We start from the raw sequence: 21,287 nt of genomic DNA, 5'->3' as shown, positions 1-21,287 counted from the left end.
AAGAAAAAAAAAATGACATAATTTACTTGGGTAGTTGTATAATTTCTAAATTAATAAATATATTATGTCTAGAAAATATCCTTTTTTAACTTTCCACAAAATCTAAAAAATACCTTTTAACTTTTAATATCAACGTTTAATATGGTTTCAAAAATACAATTCAACTTTTTTTTTTTATTTTAAAAATATCCTTTATCATTAATACGGTCCCCTGAAAGTTTAAGAATAGTACGGTGAAAGTTGAAAGATATTTTTTAGACATTTAACATTTTTTTTAATTAATTTAACTTTTTTAAATTTATTATTTTAAGTTGATGAATGAATAAAAAATCAACCAAAAAAATTGCGTTTTATTATCGATAGTTCATCGTCTTATTGATCAATGACACGTTCATTATTATCAGTAGTTCATAGCACTAAGGATCAACCTAATACGGAAATCAATCAACAACTAACTAGGAGAAATGAATGCAACAATTATTTTTCGAAGAATCTCAAACACAACATCTACTGCCCTACAAGCCTTCCCTAAGACTTCCATGGTCTTCGTAGCATCCGCCGTCAACCGTACATGGGAGTCTTGCCCTTACCTGAAAATATAAGTAACACATGGCTTGAGTATTTTACAAAATACCCAGTCTGTTGCCCCACTGTTGGGGTTAGGCAGGCAATACACATTCAGAACCGTCACATTCAACACATGCACAAGCACAAAAGAGAAAAAAAGAGCGTGAGGGGGACTTGTCTTCCATTCCTTTACATGGCCTTAGGCCCTTGCTTTATCCGGGCAGGATGGATGCATGGTACTTCTCCACACATGGCCCACATATGTAACTGAGGGCCCACTAGGCGGGTTCGCATGCAAACCCCTTGGGTCTGGCTTGGTCGGGTACGCATGATACGTTATCGCACACCACGGAAAAAGGAGGGGCCTGCATGATATCATAGCAAGCATAATATCAAATGTACGCGTCTGTACCATCATTAACATAATGGGGAAGTAACCTTATGCACATGACACACAACATGCATGAGGTCCCTAAAACTTACCTCCATGACATTATACATACAACGTTCCATCCCCTCGCTGCATTATATAGCATGACTTGGTTAAATATCATGTAAGCATATCGTAGTACGCCAGTCATCACATTCATGACATGTGAAGTTCTCATTACAATCATGACATGTCAATCAATTTCATGTGTACAGGGTAACAATTCATACAAAAAGCATCATATACATAAACGTGGCATACATCGACATTTCACAGCAAAAAAAACATGACATAGCATACATGGTGCATGCAAGGGCCATAGGACACGAACCGTCATACATAAATAACTAACGCCAACAGTAAGGTACTTACCTCCCTAGCCTTGGCCGAAGTCACTCGTGATATGCTAACTCCAATGCCTAACTACTCTCTATAAAACCACATTATACACTTAGAGCCCATTTGCAACTAACTTTATGCCTAACCGTCAAGATACGCCCCTATGATAACCTGTTTTTATCAAAGTGGAGTTATACTGACCTTAGATGGCCGGAACAAAGGCAAGAATAGCCCCGGAAGGCTCGAAAACATAGGAATCCGTATATTATTCGTATATCGAGCCGTCTAGCCACGCCCCGAGCAGAGCCGAGCCGCCGACGGAGCCGATAAGTCGAGAAGGTTACTGGCGACGCTCGGCTTCTGGACGCGGGCTGGTGTAGCTGTCTTGGGCCGGGATGGATAACGGCCCAGCGTTGGTGTCTGAGCGCGGGCTGCAAGGCACGGGCCGTACGCTGGCTGAGGCGAACTCACGGGACAGTCGAAGAACCGACCCGCGATCCGCGCTCCGTCTTCCTCACCCGAGGGTCCCGACGAACCCTAATCGCGGAAACCGACTGCTGTCGCCTTTGAGACCGCCGCCGTCCGGTTGTCCTTAACGGTGCGTCTGTCCTTCTTGTTAAGAATACCCCGGTGCTGGTTCGTTCCCACCTAAGAAGCCGCATTTAACTAACAAGCCGCACAGATGGGTTTTTATTGTTTTAGCTTATCGGATTTCCGCTGATTTTTTCTTTTCTTGTTCAGCTAAGCAGACCAGTATAACTTATACCGTCACAACTCTATTTTCACGCACTCTCTTCATTATGACATCAGAGGGATCTGAATCAAAGGTATGAATGTTCTTCAACCTCCCTCTCTGAAAAATGTTTCAGGATATTATGAGATGTTTGTGTAACTAAAATGTTCAGAAACTAGAGGATTGTAAGGATAACGACGTGCAGTAAGGGCTAGGCATAGTTGTTTAGAGGAGAAGATGGGTCAATGGAGCCATGTTTGTAAGGCTAGGCATAGGTGGAGTCTCTTTCTTATATTGAGCCCAAAAACGCAATTCTGCCTCTAGTCCATATTCTTGCAATTCACTTCAAATCAACTAGAGGAGAGTGGCTACAATTTCTCAAGCCATTGTAGATTAAGTTGATTTCCAGGGTGAAGTAAAAAGCCTATATGGGTATAAACAAGGCGGTGAATGACATGGAGCATGAAACATGGGTAACTTGACATATTTTATGTATGTCAGAAGAGAGAAAAGGGCACGAAGGTAGCAGTTGAATGGTTAGTTTGTTGGACAAGCGTAACTCGACACTTACGCCCATGGAAGTAATGTGTGCTTGAGTATTGAAAGAAGGTAGTGAGATTCTTATTGTTGGTAGGGGTGATGGATAGTCGGAACTTGTGACCATTATAGACGACGGTGATCTTCCTAATAATGAGTTTGTTGTAATTTGTTATGCTTAGTATTACTGCCGTTGGATTTGTGGCTGTCCACTTGCTTTAGTCTTTATTACGTGCAGTACTAATTTTTTGCGGTAGTCTAACAAAATTTCATGAATCAAGAGTCTTAAGGGAAATTAAGAGTAGTATTCGAACAAAACCCAATTATACTAGAAATAATTAATTTCCTGTTTGAGAATTTATGATTAAGGTCTAAAGTTTCTTTGGTTTGGACATTTGGTAAGTTTAATATGGTATTCCTTCCCTCTCCAATTCATTTTGTAATTGTATCTCTATGTAATTAATGCCGATTGGATTGGGTTTTCTGAGCTCTGGGATCACTTTCCTCTCTTTTTTATATTTGTCTTGTCTATATCAGTGAGAAGTTACGACCTTACTCGAACATGATTTATTCTATAGGTTGTAAACATCGGTGAGAAGTTTTTTTTTTCTTTTCTTAATAGACTATTCTTAATCTGTGGAATATATGACTACTTGGATAAGGATCCAAGAGCCTTTTACACTATATTCAATACTCATGGTTAACTAATGATTGTTGTTGGATTGATACCTTTAGTAAGTTTTTCTTTGAAGGAAGAAGGAAGTCCAGGATTGCCGCTTCCCTTTGTCTCTTAGTGTGGCACATTGTGTGTTACATTGTGTGTTACAACCTATTTATGCATGTAACTTCCATGTTCAGGATAAAACAGCCAGTAATAAACTTGTGGATGATTTGAAGTACAATGTTGAAGTGGCAGAAAACGTTGCTAAAGAGGCGCAGGTGTGATATCATCTTTAGTTTTCACATCACATCACGTCTCATCTCATCTACCTCTCCCTCTCTCAATGAAGTTTAAATTTGAATTTCCTCTGTGATTTAACACTAAATCCAATTATTTCCTGTTAGCGTTTGCCAATACCGGAGGCAACACCATTGTATGAGCAACTGCTGACGGTGTATCCCACTGCTGTGAGTTTCTTACATATTTCAATATCTTTTTCTTGTCTTTTGTCACTTAAGAGTATCTCCATCTTGAAACTTAAATCTTGCGTATTGTTGAGCTTGTGAGCAGCAATAGAGTAACTATTTCATAGGCTTAGTTAATGCTGGTTAGTACTTCTCATATTTTGCATATGATGATTATTCTGTTAACATTTTGTATTCCTTTAAAAATTCAAGGAACAACAAATTATTGATAACTAAATAGATTTGAGAGTAATCAACTTTAATATCAACAATTGTAACTTGCAACAATACCAAATTACTAATTGTGCTTCTATCAGAATAATTATTTTTGAAACCAAGAATGGTGTACACGACAGAGTGGGGCAAGGTTGGGTATCCACTTCCTCTAAATTCAAATAAGAATCTATTATAATGAAGATCTCTAACTGGCTTGAATTAGGAGAAGGAAATAATTTTAAGAAGGATCTAGGCAAGGACTGCCATGTGGCAGGAAGGAAGTACACTAACTCTTCATTTTCTTTTGCCTGCCTGCCTAGCCACTCAGCACGTAAGCATCTTTGCCCATTGTGCTTTGGAATGGTTGCAAATTGTTAGGTTGTAATAGGGGAAAGAAGTTTTAAAGGATCACTATAGGATGATGGATGACAGAGAATGTTTCTTACCATAGTCTTAGATAGAAATTGGTTAGTATGGTCCTTCAAAGACGACGTAGTTGTTAAAGGATATTTATAGACTTCACAATGTGGATTGAATCATGGAACATGAACATCGTTGATTTAGTTTTGCCTGTCTTTAAGTTTGGATTGAAGAAGTGAGTACTATGTCATATTAATGAAAAGCTCATGATTTTCCTGTTATTGAGGATGCATAAATCTACCAATACTATGGTTCATGTTCTTTGTGTCTGTCTATGCGTATATGTTTCCTACTTGATTACCTCATCTATTAGTTTCTCAGCTTATTGTCTCACACATGCACAGGTAAAACTAGTTTTTTATTTTAGTTGGATGTAGCTTTATATATTTTAGATTCTATCTTTATACTATTCACTTTTCTTCAGGCTAAATATTGGAAGCAATATGTGGAGGCACACATGATCATTAATAATGATGATGCTACAAAACAGATATTTAGTCGGTGCTTATTGACCTGTCTTCACATTCCTCTTTGGTATGATCTTTGTTTCACCTATTAGTTATTTATGCATGACCCACAAGAACCTCACCTTCAGGCAACATATAAAGTGTTACATTACTTGAAAGGGACTTTAGGAAAAAGAATCTTATTTAAATGGAACAATTTCCTTGGCACCCATGCTGACTATGCTAAATTAATAGTAAACAGAAGATCTATGATGGGGCATTGTACTTTTCTCAGAGGTAATTTAGTGACATGAAATGGTAAAAAGCAAAATGTGGTGGCTAGATCATATGTTGAATTGGAGTTTCGTGCTATTGCGCAAGAGCCATGTGAGCTCTTATGATTGAACAAAATTCTTGATGATTTATAGATTAAGGGAGAAGGTTCAATATAGTTGTATTGCAACAACAAATCATCTCTTACCATTGCACATAATCCTATCCAATATGATAGGACAAAGAATATTCAAATCGATCAACATTTTATCAATGAGAAATTGGAGAATGGAATAGTATATATTAGTAATGTATCCTCACAGCTTCAATTGGGAGATTTACTAACTAAAGGACTTTATTAGCTCAATGTTTCATAAGTTCGGATTCAAGCTGGGAATGGATGATATCTATTCCTACTCTTGAGGGGGGGAGTGTTCAAGGAATAACCTTAATTTAAAGAATATTTGTGTAAGTCCTAGCCTTAATTTAAGGAATATCTATGTAATCCCATTAAATAAGATAATTAGTTAACCTCTCTATTTTTCTGTAGTGTTACCTAATATCTAGGATCTATTTTTCTGTATTGTTACCTAGTATTTAAGGATTTAGTTAGCCTATCTAGATGAGTAAGGCACATATATTTAAGGGAGTAATAATAATTTACACTTGCAACATATCCAAAATTTTATTGAGAAGCCTGAAAGAAAGTTTAAAAAATTTGGAATTTTAGGCGACGGTTGTTCTTAAAATTGGCCTTTTGTTGTTTTCAAAGTTGCTTTTGAGAACCATTTTTGGTGACTGATAAAAGTAATGCTTATTGTGCACGTGAAATTGTTATGCAATCTCATAATTTCACAAGGGCAAACTATGAAAAAATGAAAAGAAAAAAAAAACCAAAAATGGTTATCTAAGTATGTTTTTCACTGAATTTTTGGCTACATTTTTAACCATGCTGTCATGGCCAAATTTTTCTGAAAGAGTATACAACATGTTTATCTTTGCACATGTTGACTCTGTTAATAGTCTGGAATTGATTGTGTTAATTTTTTTATCTGAAGGAACTAACTGTCCTGGGTAGTTGTTCTGGTTAATTTTATCTATATACTATGGTTAATTAAAAATATATGGATTTTGGATGGACAAATGCTATACTTAGATAGTTAAATATCATAAATAACTGTGCCAATTTGTTTAATTGTTTATTACAGTGAGTTTAAGTTGCCTGTTTTGTCCCCATAAATCCATTTAAACAGTTAAACAATACATACGCATGATTCAGATTTTAATCATTTTTACTGAGTGAAGTTTGGTAGCTTGAATACATTGGTGTTCCTTTTTTCATGGCCTAGTGGAAAGACCTTTTGTTTCTGTCAGCTTCCTTTTAGTGGCTAAATTGAAGAATTTACTTCTGCTACTTTCGTTATTCAGGCGTTGCTATATCCGATTCATTAAGAAGGTCAATGAAAGGAAAGGAATGGAAGGCCAGGAGGAAACCAGAAAAGCTTTTGATTTTATGCTTAGTTATCTTGGTGATCATCTACTAATGATATTTTTTTTTACCTTCTCTTTAAAGCTTTGCTGGTTTCACATTATGCTTTCAAGTATATCTTAGTTCTCTAACAGAACCCAGTAGAACCAAATAGAACTAGAATATGGTTGAAATGTAAAAGTAAAACAGAACAAAAACCAAAAAGTAATTTGAGGTACGTGGACCCTCCATCTTGAAATCACTCGAGCCTTAAACCCGTCGAACAATTGCCAACTTTCCTCTTCTCCCGCTCACTCTATTTATAATCAACTCCTAATGAGAATAGTTCCGTACTTCGGTTCTATTTTAAATTATCACTGAATCCAAAAGCTTAAGTTGATGGACAATGGTAAATTTAAGTTTATATCAATACTTAACTCTCCTCTTCACTTGTGAGTTCAGAAATTAATTAAATATTAATTGTGGAGGAAATGATTATAGGGTTCAAACATGTGACCTATTTGGATACCAAAACGACTTGTACTATTTCTTTCTTATTTTACAGCTTATGATACATCAAGATAAATACAATATAAAAAAACTAACCAAAAAAGTAAAACTGATAATATAATAAAAACCCGTCAAACTTTAGGCCTCAAATATTATAAATTAAACAGAAAAAGATAATTTTTGAGTTGATAGTTAAGAATGTCCTAACTTTGACATTAATTTTAACCATTACGAATGCGTCAGATTATAACTGTAACTACTGCATTTGCTACTAGGTGTTGACATATCATCTGGCCCCGTGTGGATGGAATACATTGCCTTCTTGAAGTCACTTCCGGTTTGTTGGACTCTTTATATCATATATTTCTTATCCCCTTTTAATAATGAGTTTGGTGGTTTGTTAATATTATAGATAATCGTTGTTCAGTTTGTGCCACCATCATAGGCTCTAAGCTCACAGGAGGAGTCACAGCGTATGACTGCTATGCGGAAGGTCTACCAGAGAGCTATTATCACTCCTACCCATCACATTGAGCAACTATGGAGGGATTATGAAAATTTTGAGAATTCTGTCAGCCGTCAACTGGCAAGTAACCTTCATCTTTGGTTTTAGTCATGTTTTCTTTCGTTGATCTCAGCAGCAAATGTGCTGGATTCATGGACTTATGTTCCAGATGAATGAAAAACTAACTACATTCGCGCATGTGTATGTTAAATCTATATATATATATATATATATGTATGTATGTATGTTTTCTTTGTGTAATAAAGACAATTGGTGTTATTTTCTGGAGCAGGCCAAGGGACTAATATCTGAATATCAACCAAAATTTAATAGTGCTCGGGCAGTCTATAGGGAGAGGAAGAAGTACGTTGATGAGATCGATGACAACATGCTTGCTGTACCACCAACTGGCTCCCCGAAGGCAATTTTTTTCCTCCTTTCTATGATATGTGATTGGTGGCCATATATTTCTGTTGTTCAAGCATGTGACTGATACATGTGATTGTGCGTTTAAGGAAGCTGTAACTATCTTATTTTCTTATTGGGGAGTTTTCCTATCTCTTCGTGGCTCCTTTTTTCTTGTATTAGTACAATAGTCTAAAATTTAATGTCATCATTGCCCTGAAAAGCTTTGCATCATATCTCGTTAGCTAACTCTTCTTTGAAAGACTAAATTCGAAGCCTTTTCAAGATCCCTGCATATTTTCCAAAATTTTTGTGGAATCATGTCTGTCCGTCTCGTACATAAAAACTTTTACAGGCTAAATGCACGTAACTTATGATGCTTGATTGTTAGATACTAGATATTCCCTTCAGAGAATTTCAAATACATGGTAAATTGATTATGTTGTCTGTGATCATTGGGTGGTAATGTAGTGTTAAAAGTATTGCTTACTTCGCTTTCTTCTTTGGAAATCGGTGACATACACTGGCAAGGCTGTATTATTGAAGCATCCTACTATGAGATAATCCAAGTGTTTAAAATTTGATCTCACAGGAAGAGCTGCAATGGATGTCATGGAAAAGGCTAATAGCATTTGAAAAGTAAGAATCTGACATGGGTGTCAGTTACTTTGGTTTGCATTGAAAATATTTTGTCACTCTCTCATTTGTGTCGTTTGGGATGTATCTTCTGGTATTGTTGTTGATCTATTGCACTGGGATCTTGAATTATAATTTCTCTTACATATTTGATCTAATTTCAGAGGAAATCCCCAGAGGATAGACAGTACATCATCGAACAAGCGGATTATATTCACATACGAGCAGGTAGCTAGTGATTCAAAATTATTTTGATGCATATGGGTACTAAATTTGTATACTGATTTATGGGTTATCAAAGACATTCATCAATAGTGATTCTGTGGTTCAGTTCGTTGATTTTGCAGTCTTTATTGTTCCTTTAACATTATTGAAATGGGGTCTCACTAAAGTCAATATCCGATCCACTTCCCATCATATCAATAGCCATTTTCATGGCCAATCCTCAGTTAGCTGAGTCTGCTTCATAATTTCTTCTAGCCTAACCGGTTTCTACTCACCTCTTCAGCCCTAATTGTAGGGTCAAGCCCATTCAAAAACGTATTTTCTAGAACATCCTCCGACAGTTCTGCAACGGCGTTGAGTATGTCTGAAATTTCATCTGAAATTCAGCCACGATTCCTTCTTGCGTAATTGACAAAAATCTCACGAATAAACTTCCCTTTTGTGATGGCCAGAATCTAGCAAACCACATGGTTTTTAGATCCTCCCAGGACTTAAACTTCCTTCAATTATTGACCAAGGGTACCAGTCAACTACGTGCTGATCGATACTATGATTTTATTTCTATCACTCAATTGGTGCATTTCAAAATATCTCTCAGTCGGGAATAACTAGGAATCAGGATTAATCCTAGAGAAAATTGACATCTCTAACTTCTTGAACTTAATTCACTCGCTGTTGCCTTCTTCCTTCTTCGAATGAGATGATTCCCCTTCCTTAGCGACTCTGCCGAAGAAATGCTGCAGGTGTTTTCCCATGCTCTAAACCGCTTCTTTAATCTCTCCTGTTTCTTTCTCAATACCTTTCATCCTTTCTTCAATCAGTGCCTAGGCCATTTTTGTGTTCGCCTCAAGATGATCTAATACCACTATGTTAGGCATCTAACAGCAAATCACTCGAAAAACACATACAAAATAAACAAACAAGATAATAAAGAGGAAACCAACAGTGTTCTATTTATAGTTCAATAAATAGTGGGTTATGCAACTGATTGGATTGATATGACAAGGAAAAACAGTCACCAAGAACATTCCCAGCTATTTGAGAGAGCTGGTCTTCTCCTCCTCAAGACTGAAACAGTCTTCAAAATTCTACACTAACTGTTACATGTCAGACCTCTAATAACCATCCACCCCCCAAGTCAGTGCAACAGAATGCACAATCCCTGTTGTCCCACTCTTAACTGTTTCTCATCTTTTTCCCATTTTACCGTTTCTTGACTCAGTATGTATAATGGAGGCCTCACACACTCATTCGGAAAGGGGCCAGTTATGTTAGTTTAGCAAGTCTTCAGGTCAGAAGTTTCCGGAAGCATCCCATATTGCAAACGAAAAAAAGAAAAAAAAGGTAGAGAGAGAATGATCCAACCTAGTTTTAGTATAAGCACTTTATGTGCTTCTAGCGTAAGCTGCTCTTTGTTTGATGTTATCTGTACTCTTCAGAAATATATTCATCTTGGCATAACCATTTATTGATAATGTTCAAATGATTGATTTTTTCTTTCTACTTGGATCTTTTCAGTGTCTTATGTACCTGTACCATTATCCTGATGTATGGTATGATTATGCTATGTGGCATGCAAATAATGGATCAATAGATGCTGCAATTAAAGTATTTCAGCGAGCTTTGAAGGCTCTTCCTGGTAAGTTAATTATTTTTCTTTTCTATAGATATTTTTTTCCCATTGCCTTCTTGTTTATTATTTAATAAAAAACTGGGTTTACTCTTATAACATGGTAGTGTTTTTCAAGCATATATGTTAGTTTCTTGCTTTCTTTCTTCTTCTCTGCATATATATGGTGTACATCAAACTAGTCATCTCGTGAAGTGTATTAGTATTTGCTTAATGGATTATCTCAAGTAGCTCGAACATTTTGATTTTGGTTCCTGTATTTATACTCCTAGTTTCATTTCTCCTCTTTCCTCCTCCAATCACCTTTTCTCTTATTTTACATACAGGCTCGGATATGCTCAAATATGCTTATGCAGAGCTAGAAGAATCTCGTGGATCACTTCAGGCATTGAATCTTGGTTTCCTTGAACATTTTGTATGTCAAGTTTGTCTATTTGTTTAACTCTAATTCTTTATTGCAGTCGGCAAAGAAGATATATGAAAGCATTTTGGGCGATGGGATTAATGCGACTGCACTGACACATATTCAAGTGAGTTTGATATTTTTGCTTGTGATGCTTCCACATACAGACTGCACTGACACATATTCAAGTGAGTTTGATATTTTTGCTTGTGATGCTTCCACATACATGCATGGTGTCATGATCATACATGTCTAAGGCGTATTGCTCATGGTCGCATGCTTACGCAACCTATTTAGTCATATTTTCATTGTATGTTTTTACTTTTATATGCTTATTTCATTTTACTTACGCTTTTGTAACCTTATGATTCTTTGCAATTTTTGATGTGCAAGCTTATCGTGAACAATTTGCCTCATAATGTACTATAAGGGGGTATGACTAGTTGTAAACCCTTTCTTACTTGGTTGTATGCTTTCAATGTTGTCCCTTGTTGCGAGCATATAACATTTGAGAAACTTTCTAAAATATATTCCAAAACTTTCTCTAACCTCATTTCTTAAGATTTTTTTTCTAAACCGGATGGAGGTTAAAAAATAGGGCTGTTATGCCATTAGCGATCCAGATTCGAGTTAGTTGACTTGATTATAGGAAAAGTAAGGGCCACACAATAGTTGACTCCTAGAATTGGAATCAGTAATCATGCATGTGACCAAGTAGTTAGGAAAGTCCCATGTTGACAGATTAAATGAGATCAGAGAGCAAATGTTCTATTTGAGAGAAGTCTTTGACAGCGTTCAGTATTTGAAATCTCGCTTGGATGAGATTGCTGTTAAAGTCGATAAGATTGACACAATTGCTAGCTTTAGATGAGATGCTCATCCAGGAGTTGATGATGAGGGTCAAGACCCTAAAAGGCGAAGCTGTGAGACCAGGTAGCTTTGAGCTTGGGGAAACTTGAGTGGCTCTCTAGCCTAGATGGAGTAGTGTGTGGAAGAGTTAGGCAACTCCCGAAATGCAATAGTTTGGATGGTCACAAACCTTTCTGAAGATTTTAGAGTTGCCCCGATGCTGTGAGGACAAAGGTGAATCTATCATGAGAGCGGTGGGAAATCAAGTTCGACTAGGTGTGGTCCAGTTCAACTAAGTGAAACTGCTTGAACCTAAGCCCTCTTGTAGGGCTCGTGATGCCAAAACATTGGAGAACTTCATTTTTTATTTGGAACAATACTTAAAGGGTCACAAGAGTACAATTACGGAGGAATCAAAAGTTACCTTAGCAACACACCGAACTATGGTGGAGGTCTCGGTATGTCGACATTCAAAATTGATACATGAGAAGGACTTAAACAAGAATTGCGTTCTTTGTTTTTCCCAATGAATGTTGAAATTTTGGCAAGAAGCAAATTACAAGAGTTGGAACACATTGGAAAAATTCAAGAATAAGGGTAGTTTGTTGGGTTAATGCTAAATATTTGAGATGTCAAAAATAGAAGAGATCCTCGCTGAAAAAACATCACGAGTGGGTAAGCCACGACGTGGTGTTCAGAAACTTTTTGTGAAGTGGAAAGGGCTCTCTGTGCTTTGATTAGTTGGGAGCAAGTCAAAGATCTGAAATCAATTGCAATCTAGATCACAGAGTTCGAGGAGTAATGATTGACAGGGACATCTACCAATTAAATGCGGGAGAATATCATGGTCATGCTTGTCCAAATTGTGTTGCCCATGGCCACATGTCCATGACAACTCGTTTACTCATATTTTCATTGTATGTCTTTACTTTTGTATGTTCATTTCATTTTCTTATACTTCTGTAAGCGTATGTCTTCTCACCATTTATGATGTGCATGCCTGTTAGGCAATTAGTCTCACAATGTACTATAGGGGTATGACTACTTGCCAATCATTTATACTCAAGTACTATCAATGTTGCCATTGAACCTTATTTCTTGCTAGCTTATAATATTTTCTTTCTAAAATGATTTCCAAAACTTTATCTTACCTGATTTTCTAAAACCACTCTCTAAAATGGGGGTGGAGGTTGCGAGATAGAGCTGTTGTGCTACCGGCAATCTGAATTCGAGTTGGCTGCATGCTCGAAGGTGATAATAAGTATCACACAATCTCTTTGTGAGACGTTCTATTGCGAGACGTGGCTTTGAATAGATGGTTCACACTTCACGAGGGCTTGCAAAATGTTGAATGCTTTAGATGCATGGTTTTGTGGAAAAATGAAAATCATATTAAGTTCCCTTTTTTCGTGGAATATGAAAGTCTAAACCTATTTAAAGTGGCAAATCTTTAGTGTTCGAGGGAATGAATTCCAGCTTTGAAATGTTTGTACGAGTATACTATTAATGTTATGGATCATGTTGGATTTTAGGTTGAGGTGGGATCTTATTATTAAACAAGGATTTCAAAAGTTCTGATCTCCTGTCACTAGCAGAAACGGGAAAGAAATCAAATTATTTCATTTTCAGCTCCCAGACTTTTTTGCTCTATGGTTTGCTATGCAAATATATGTATTGTATGCCTTGCTATTGAGGATTCTATGGGAAGTATACCTGACTTGTTGCTTGTGATGCAGTTTATCCGTTTCCTTAGAAGAAACGAAGGAGTTGAGGCTGCTCGCAAGCACTTTTTGGATGCTCGCAAGTCCCCAAATTGCACATATCATGTTTATGTTGCTTATGCTATGATGGCCTTTTGTCTCGACAAGGATCCCAAGGTCTCTTTCTTTCCACTTTGGTAATGCTATTCTAGATCTGATCAGTTACTCTACTTAAGATAAGGAATTGAATGTCGTCCTTACACTTCTAAAGTTGCCATTTGTGCTAAAAGCAATGTAGTTGCTTCTATTTTCATGTGAGGTCAAGATGTGGATTATATGCTCTTAATGCTCTGCTCATCGATGTTTTGAATAAACCAATTTTTTTTGCTCCTATGGCCATGATTAATTAAAGACTTGTTGCATTTAACTAAGCAAGAATATGTGCATCATCTTATTTACTTGTCTTCAACGATGCTGCAGATTGCACACAATATTTTTGAAGATGGAATGAAACGGTTTATGAATGAAGCCACGTATATTCTCGAGTGAGTTTGTCCATCTCTGATATTTAGGAACTGTGAACTGTCACCAAGTCCAGACCTTATGGTGACAATTATTAAGAATTTCAACGAGTTAACTATTTTTACCTGCATTTCTGAGAGTACCAATACATTTTTCAGAGTACCCTTTGTCCTTCTTCAATAAAGCTAAGGCTGTAACTCTTTGGTGGTATAGTATCTGCTTGATTTAGGAGTTTGGACGGTTAGAAATAGGATTATATCTAGTGGGGATAGAACAGTCTTCTAAAGACTCTAAAAATGTCCAGGAGGGCGTTTTTCCTGAGGTATTCTTCAAAATCCCACCATTTTCTAATCAATCTTTTGGAAAATCTCTGGTTTCTTTGATTCTATTATCTGTTTTTGAATAATATTTTATTTTATTTCTTATATAAAAAAATTGTAAACATTTTTGCATTTTATGCCTGAAAAAAAGCTTCACCCTTTTTTTCTTAAGTCATAAAACTATTGCGCTTTTGAAAAAAACTACTAGGATCGGAGAGATATTGAGGATGTGGGGTAGCTTAATTTGGTGGGTCTCGATTGGCTTCCAACAACCAGAACTAAATATCCTGTATTTTGTTTACAGATCAGCATAACTTTTAATCTTCTCTTTTATGTCTTACAAAAAATTGGTGCCAATTGATATGTGTGTAATTTTACAGATATGCAGATTTCCTTGCTCGTTTGAATGATGACAGGAATATTCGGGCTTTATTTGAGCGCGCTTTAAGTACCTTGCCTCTAGAGGAATCCACTGAGGTAGCTGAAATTCTGTGTGTTAGTTTTATTTATACTTCCGATAGCTTGCCACGTTACGAAAGATCAACATTTTAGCCTCAACAAAGTGATAGTGCTTTTTCTACTGTGCTGTATAGTAATTTGTTATCCAAAATGAGCAAGCAACAATGGATTTAAGTTTCCTTGTTTTCTTTGCTTAGCCACCTTGTCTCATTGTCCAGTTTTATAGCAAACTCATATTGGTACATTAACCTTTGAACATATCGTTGTGCATCAAATTGTGTGGTGCATATCGATTTCTTAACATAATGCTGATGCCTTGGGTTCGACTTAAGTTATTTCTCCTTGTTTCCTATATAAAAAAGTTATTTTATTGACTCTTGTAGTCTGTCACTGTACTTTTGGACTAGCGGATTTGAATACCACTAAAATGCAGTACTAATGTACCTTAAATTGTTTTTTTTACTCCTAATTTTGCATATATATATATTAACATGCCTTAACTGGTCTTTTGGAATTGTACCATTGAAAAGCAGTAGAATTTGTAGCCGATGCATATGTATTAACATGCTTTAAGTTGTTTTTCTAGTCCTAATTTTACATTGTATGTTCACACCCTCGATCATGGTTGCAGTCCCAAAACCGTTCTCTTCTTTAAAGAACTCGAGTATTTGTTATTATTTTAAATTTACTGACTCCTTTTTTGGCTGCTAATTCATGGGTAAATTTGAAAATTTCATCCAAATTATGAGATTTTTTTCTCTCTATACGGTTTTTTTTTTCTCATAGTACTTATTATGCATTTTCATTATTGATTGTTGCGGTAAGAATGACCTTAATTTAAGAAATATTTGTGTAATTCATGTCCTTAAGTGAAGAGATATTTATGTAATCTCAAGGGAAGTAGTTGACCTTAATTTTTTGAATGTTTATTTATTATCTAACTAAGTAGTTGACCTTAATTTTTTGAATGTTTATTTATTATCTAAGGATTTAGTTAGCCTTTTTGTATTATAAAAGGAACATGTACCTCTCTAAGTTATTCTACTTGGTTCTTATCTCCAGGTTTGGAAACGGTTTGTCCATTTTGAGCAAACTTATGGAGACCTAGCTAGCATGCTGAAGGTACTACTTTTATTTTCTTGTTTTTTTTTTTTTTTCTCTATCGAAATGAATTAGTCTGTTCATGGAGACCTAGAGAGCAATAAGATGTCTTTTTAGGATATTTCTCAACCACAAAGGGGTATAAATGTTACAACCCTACATCTAGGACACTTCACTTAAGGTGACATTCACCAAACATAAACCGTTCAGGGGGTAAACATAGAGATTGAAGAGGGTCCTTAGGAAACTATTGAATCTTAGACACACTAAATAACCAGCCCACATAACAAATTATTGAGTCTATGCTTGCTACTAATTCTAATTATGTGCCTACCCCTACTATTGTAGAATATGAGTCCACCCCTACTCGAGTAGAGTTACCAACTCAATATGCTCCACCTCCATTGCCTAATTCGTTGTTCTCTCAAGTATATGCTAGAAGGAAAGACATTTTAGAACTGATACAAGTCAAAACATCCGACTTTACTCAAAATGAGGATGTAACACAAATATCAATAGATGATAGACTCATAGCTCTTCGAAATCCTACTAAAGTTTCATTGTGAGTCTAAATTCAATTGTCATATCTGACACTATTTCTGAAATTTTATCCAAAAGAGAATGGCAGGATGCTATGTGAGAAGAAATGCATTCTCTAGAAAAGAATAACATGTGGGAGGTTGTGGATAGATCAAAAGAAAAAAGTATAGTTTTGTGTACGTGGCTTTCACATTAAAGTACAAGGTTGATGGAATGTTGGAAAGGTATAAGGTAAGGTTAGTAGCTAAGGGATACAGTCAAACCTACTGTATAGATTACCAAGAGACATTTAGTTGTGAGGATGAGCACCATAAGAATATTATAAGGTAAAGTTAGTATCTAAGGGATACAGTCAAACTTACGTTATAGATTACAAGGAGACATTTAGTTGCGAAACGGGAAAATGCCACGAGAATGGATACCAAACTCCAAATTGGTTGAGGGGAAAAGCTCAGAATATGGATTTGAATGGAACAGTGAAGGCCTTCCTTTCCATCCATCGTGAAAGGTTGGATTTGTGAGGATTCCAATGAGTTGCTGGTTATCTCGCAAATTCAACCACTGGGTCGGTGAGCAGGTCAACATTCGACCCGAGGCCACTTTCTATTTGGTGTACTCTCACCCAGGCTTTTTGTATTTAAAAGTTAGTACTTGGTTCAAATTTATGCAAAGTGGGAAATTTAAAAGAAAATTAACTTTGACATGGGGAGAATATCTCATCTCCCATTTTTCTATTCTCCTATTTATTAATACATTTTCTTGTTACCTATATATATATATATATACAAATCCAATAGGGTCTACCTGACAAGAAAACAAAGGATAGGCACTAATATTTGAAGTATTAATGTTTCAAGGGAAGTATTTCTTTAACGGAAACAATTATCTCACCATTTACAACCTTGGTAGTTGAACCATGTATGAATTTCATTCGTGATCACTTTTAGACGGTGCCAGGCTTTGTGAGAGAAAATGAATTGTTGTTTTTATCATCACCTCATATGAACAATGAGAATGTTGTTGTCCCACCTCTTCATATATTTGTAACCTTGTATAGGTTGAGAAAAGAAGAAAGGAGGCTCTTTCTCAAATGGGTGAAGATGGAGCGTCAACACTGGAAAGTTCATTGCAAGATATTGTATCCCGGTACAGTTTTATGGATCTCTGGCCATGCACATCTAGTGATCTGGATAATTTGGCCAGACAAGAGGTAATCACAATTCAGTTCATTGCAGTTTGTATGATTTGCTAGAGATGCCTTTGATCATATGTGTTCTATCTTCTGTGGGTAGAAAAGCAGGCCCTGTTGGGAGTGCGTTATCTCCCTTTATCAGACCCCGTTCGTTAACTTACGCTGCAAAAACATGGATAGTACATGTTGAATATAAAATTTATTCCTTGTAAGCTTTTTTATATGACTGGCGCTACTTCCATTCTTTCAGTGGCTCGCTAAGAACATGAGTAAGAACTCAGAAAAATCTATTCTGCCTAGTGGAGCTGGTTTTTTAGGTAATTGAAATGTTCTTTGTAAAAATATTTTGGTCATCTCGGTTTCTGCTGGGTAAGCTCTGTCCTTTTTGGTTCAGATACTGGTTCTGCTGGTCTTCTGAGTCATTCAAATCCATCTACAAAGGTTGTTTATCCAGATACCTCTCAGATGGTTATTTATGACCCAAGCCAAAAATTAGGTACTCGCGAAACTCTGTTTTCTTGTCCTGAATGTTAAGCAATATAGATCTAATCTAGTTCTAATATAATCTATCTTATATGACTGTCTTAATTGGTGGTTTCATATTTTCGGAGTCGGATGATTTATTTATTTTAGTACCAACCATTTCATTCTTATAAATTCGTCCGACTAATCTTATATAATATTTAGTAGTTCCGAAAATATTTTGGATTGCGATAAAAAATTTGTTTGGTATCTATTTGTAATCCATATAACACTAACACTCAAGAGAGTTATTCAATAGGGAGAAGGTTATTAGCTGCTTGGATTGATAATAACATGAGCAATGATGACACTCCCAGCTTTTTGAGAGAGCTGATTCTCTCCTTTTAGAAAATTTGTCCACATAATGCCCTACCTCACTGCAAACCCTTTCTAAACCTCCCACGCCCTGCCTTTCCGTACAAACGCATGATATCGAAGGGTCAGCACCTCAACCATTTTTCATTCCATTTTCCCCACATTACCCTTTCATTTAAGCATATGCCTTACCAGAGGTTTGACACAGTAAGCGGATTTTTTTTTTTTTTTTTTTTTTTAAGTTGGCTGATGAGCGTGTTTGTGGCAGATTAAGACATTAGGTTTGTAATGAATGATGTTTACTGAAATACTAGAACACTCCGAGAAAAATATTTATCGTCGAAGGATTTTCTGAATAGGCAAATACCAATTGATTATTTGATTTGATTTTACCAAACTTGCTCTTCATTTGGTGGTGGTGGCAGGAATGCTTCCAACTGCAACAGCTTCAGGACTTCCTGCTAATCCTATCACCTTATCAAATCCTGCTTCTGTTGTGAGTGGAGGACCAACTAATGTATTTGACGAAATACTAAAAGCAACACCAGCTGCATTAATAGCATTTCTTGCTAACTTACCTGCCGTTGATGGTAACCTTTCTTATTATGTCTTATTTTGAAGGCAATTAAATGCTTCAAGATTGTTTAATTGTGAATGATTGTTTCAAGTCTTTTATTTTTATTTTACTATTATTTGTGAAATAAGAAAAAAGAGATAGGCAGTGTTCACTCGAACGTTAATAGCCTTATTTTATGAACTCTTTCTACAAGAGGCTGAGAACTTGGTGGTCTAATCATCCAGGCATATCATGATATCTACTGTTATTTCCTGATTTCTGTTCATGTCAGTTAGCTGTTGCGTACTATACCGGGCGGTGATCTTTGTATTTTTGGTATGTTCATACTTGAACTGCGTCTTAAACAATAACCATCGTTGATCTCCTGAAATTTTCAGGTCCGACCCCAGATGTTGATATTGTACTATCAGTTTGTCTAGAGAGTGACATACCTACAGTTCCTTCAGTCAAATCAGGGGCAACACCAGCCCAAGGCTCGGCTGGTCCTGTTCCTACCACTAGTGACTCTGGTACAAGCAAGTCTCATGCATTTTCAAATTCCTCCCTAAAGCATACCAGAGATAGACAATCAGCAAAGAGAAAAGATTATGACAGTATGTTCTTTATTTTCTCTGTTTACAGTTTCCATTGGTTTATACTACCCTAAACTTTGACATAACATGCTTATTGAGCAAATATTCTCTATTCGGTACAACGTGGCTGAAAAATAAATTAGAACGTATCACACAACTTTCCGAAGCAACATATCAAATCCCTTTTGAAGCTGTCAGATATATAAATGAATTTGTATCGAATTCCAGTGGATGTATTAACGATTGATTATCCTTAGAACTCACCATATACTCATGATCTTTCGGTTTTATCGTTAATGACATAATCTTGATTTATTTTTTTCATACTGTCAGCTAATCTTCGTTTACTGATTTTCAAGTTTTGTTAAAAGTCAAAAGTTCGGATGATGGCTTTCATGGTATACATTATGATTATTGACGATGAGCTTGTATATGGTTAGCATAATCTTGTATTGGGTTCTATTAAACTAGCTCTCATAGATATAGTGAATTTAGTCATTAGCTTCAAAGACATGATTAGTATTCAAATAAATAAAAAATGAAACAGTAATACCAGCATAGGAATTCTTGTTCTGATATTATCTCAAATCACTATTAAAAATTCAAAAGTTGGTGAATGTTCACATTTTTAGGCGACTCATTTCATGATACTGATGTAACGGCTCAAACTCACCGCTAACAGATATTGTCTTCTTTGGACTTTTCTTTTTGGGCTTCCCCTAAAAAAAAAATTTAAAAAGTGTCTGCTAGGAAGAGGTTTTCACACCCTTATAAAGGGTATTTCGCTCGCCTCTCCTACCGACATGGGATCTCACAACCGATTCGTTTATTACTTTTGAATTGTGAATTTTACATATTTTGTTAGTTGGGTTTGGATTCGGGCCGAGTTCAAGTCTCCCTTTTCTATATTTTACATAATCTTTTGTTAAGATTACTATTGATCTTGTTATAACTAGACATCGTGTTTGTTGATTGGTTGATAGGACAAGAGGATAATGAAAGTACAACAGTCCAGAGTCAGCCATTGCCTAAAGATTTCTTCAGGATAAGGCAAATCCAGAAAGCTCGAGGTGCTACTTCTTCCCAAACAGGTTCTGCTTCCTATGGTAGTGCTATTTCTGGTGATCTATCTGGTAGCACTGGTTGAGTTCATATAATTTTATTTTAAAAAATTTTCATTTAGTTGATAATAGATACTCTAATATTCCATATAAGTTATGTTTTAGAGGAAGCTAGAAGAATCATCAATTGGCTTCACCATCTTATGCTTGCTACATTCATAACTTCTATATAATTATTCTTTTCCTGAGAAAGCCCTGTGTTTAGAATGATGAATGCACTGGAGTTGATTTTAGATTAGAGTTCATAGAAGTTTTCTTCTTTTTGTCCCAAGTGTACTGCAATTTTTCCCCTTTACGTGTCGAATTCGACCGTTCTATGCGTTAATTTCTTGCTAGACAAGGTTTTCGTGAAACCAAAAGCTAGAATTTTATTTACAAGAGTGGATAGGTCTGGAGTCGGCATTCTACAAATTACTCTGTTCATTAAGCACGATGGTATTATAGTTTTTGCTTGAAGGTCGAGTTCGGCTTGAAGACGTTCCTCATTGTGTGAGAACATGCCATAGAAATTCGTCATGTTTATTACTCGAAAAATGTTGGTGTTTGAACTAAACCGAACAATGTAATATCTAGTTTGAAAATAATTTGAATGGTTTGAGTCTTGACTACTTTCCGGTATTGAAGTGGTT

At 36.1% G+C, this 21,287-nt stretch overlaps 1 protein-coding gene across 2 annotated transcripts; it reads left to right on the top strand.

Moving 5' to 3' along the window:
• Nucleotides 1-1,774: 1,774 nt before the first annotated feature.
• On the top strand, nt 1,775-21,242 carry LOC111432400 (cleavage stimulation factor subunit 77). Of its 2 annotated transcripts, none has more exons than XM_023069265.1 (24): nt 1,775-1,934; nt 2,078-2,163; nt 3,465-3,545; nt 3,672-3,734; nt 4,792-4,901; nt 6,515-6,615; nt 7,340-7,401; nt 7,510-7,650; nt 7,862-7,990; nt 8,567-8,613; nt 8,775-8,838; nt 10,354-10,474; nt 10,792-10,850; nt 10,927-10,995; nt 13,454-13,594; nt 13,898-13,962; nt 14,640-14,736; nt 15,781-15,840; nt 17,417-17,569; nt 17,802-17,868; nt 17,946-18,047; nt 18,814-18,978; nt 19,343-19,558; nt 20,521-21,242. In XM_023069265.1, exons 2-24 carry the CDS (start codon nt 2,137-2,139, stop codon nt 20,682-20,684), a joined length of 2,304 nt encoding a protein of 767 aa, XP_022925033.1. In that variant the 5' UTR covers nt 1,775-1,934; nt 2,078-2,136; the 3' UTR covers nt 20,685-21,242. The 2 variants fall into 2 exon arrangements, with proteins under 2 accessions (XP_022925033.1, XP_022925034.1); XM_023069266.1 differs by having other exon boundaries at nt 1,775-1,972; nt 20,521-20,684.
• Nucleotides 21,243-21,287: the final 45 nt, after the last annotated feature.

This window comes from Cucurbita moschata, unplaced genomic scaffold (genome assembly GCF_002738365.1).
Source record: "Cucurbita moschata cultivar Rifu unplaced genomic scaffold, Cmos_1.0 Cmo_Scf00038, whole genome shotgun sequence".
In the NCBI taxonomy this organism is placed as follows: Eukaryota; Viridiplantae; Streptophyta; class Magnoliopsida; order Cucurbitales; family Cucurbitaceae; genus Cucurbita; species Cucurbita moschata.
This window is presented reverse-complemented; position numbering and strand designations above follow the sequence as displayed.

Coding starts and splice junctions, on each gene's coding strand:
- LOC111432400 (XM_023069265.1), top strand. CDS start 2,137: ATGACATCAGAGGGATCTGAATCAAAG. Junction 13,963..14,639: donor GAAGCCACGTATATTCTCGA/GTGAGTTTGTCC, acceptor GTAATTTTACAG/ATATGCAGATTTCCTTGCTC. Junction 18,048..18,813: donor TGACCCAAGCCAAAAATTAG/GTACTCGCGAAA, acceptor TGGTGGTGGCAG/GAATGCTTCCAACTGCAACA.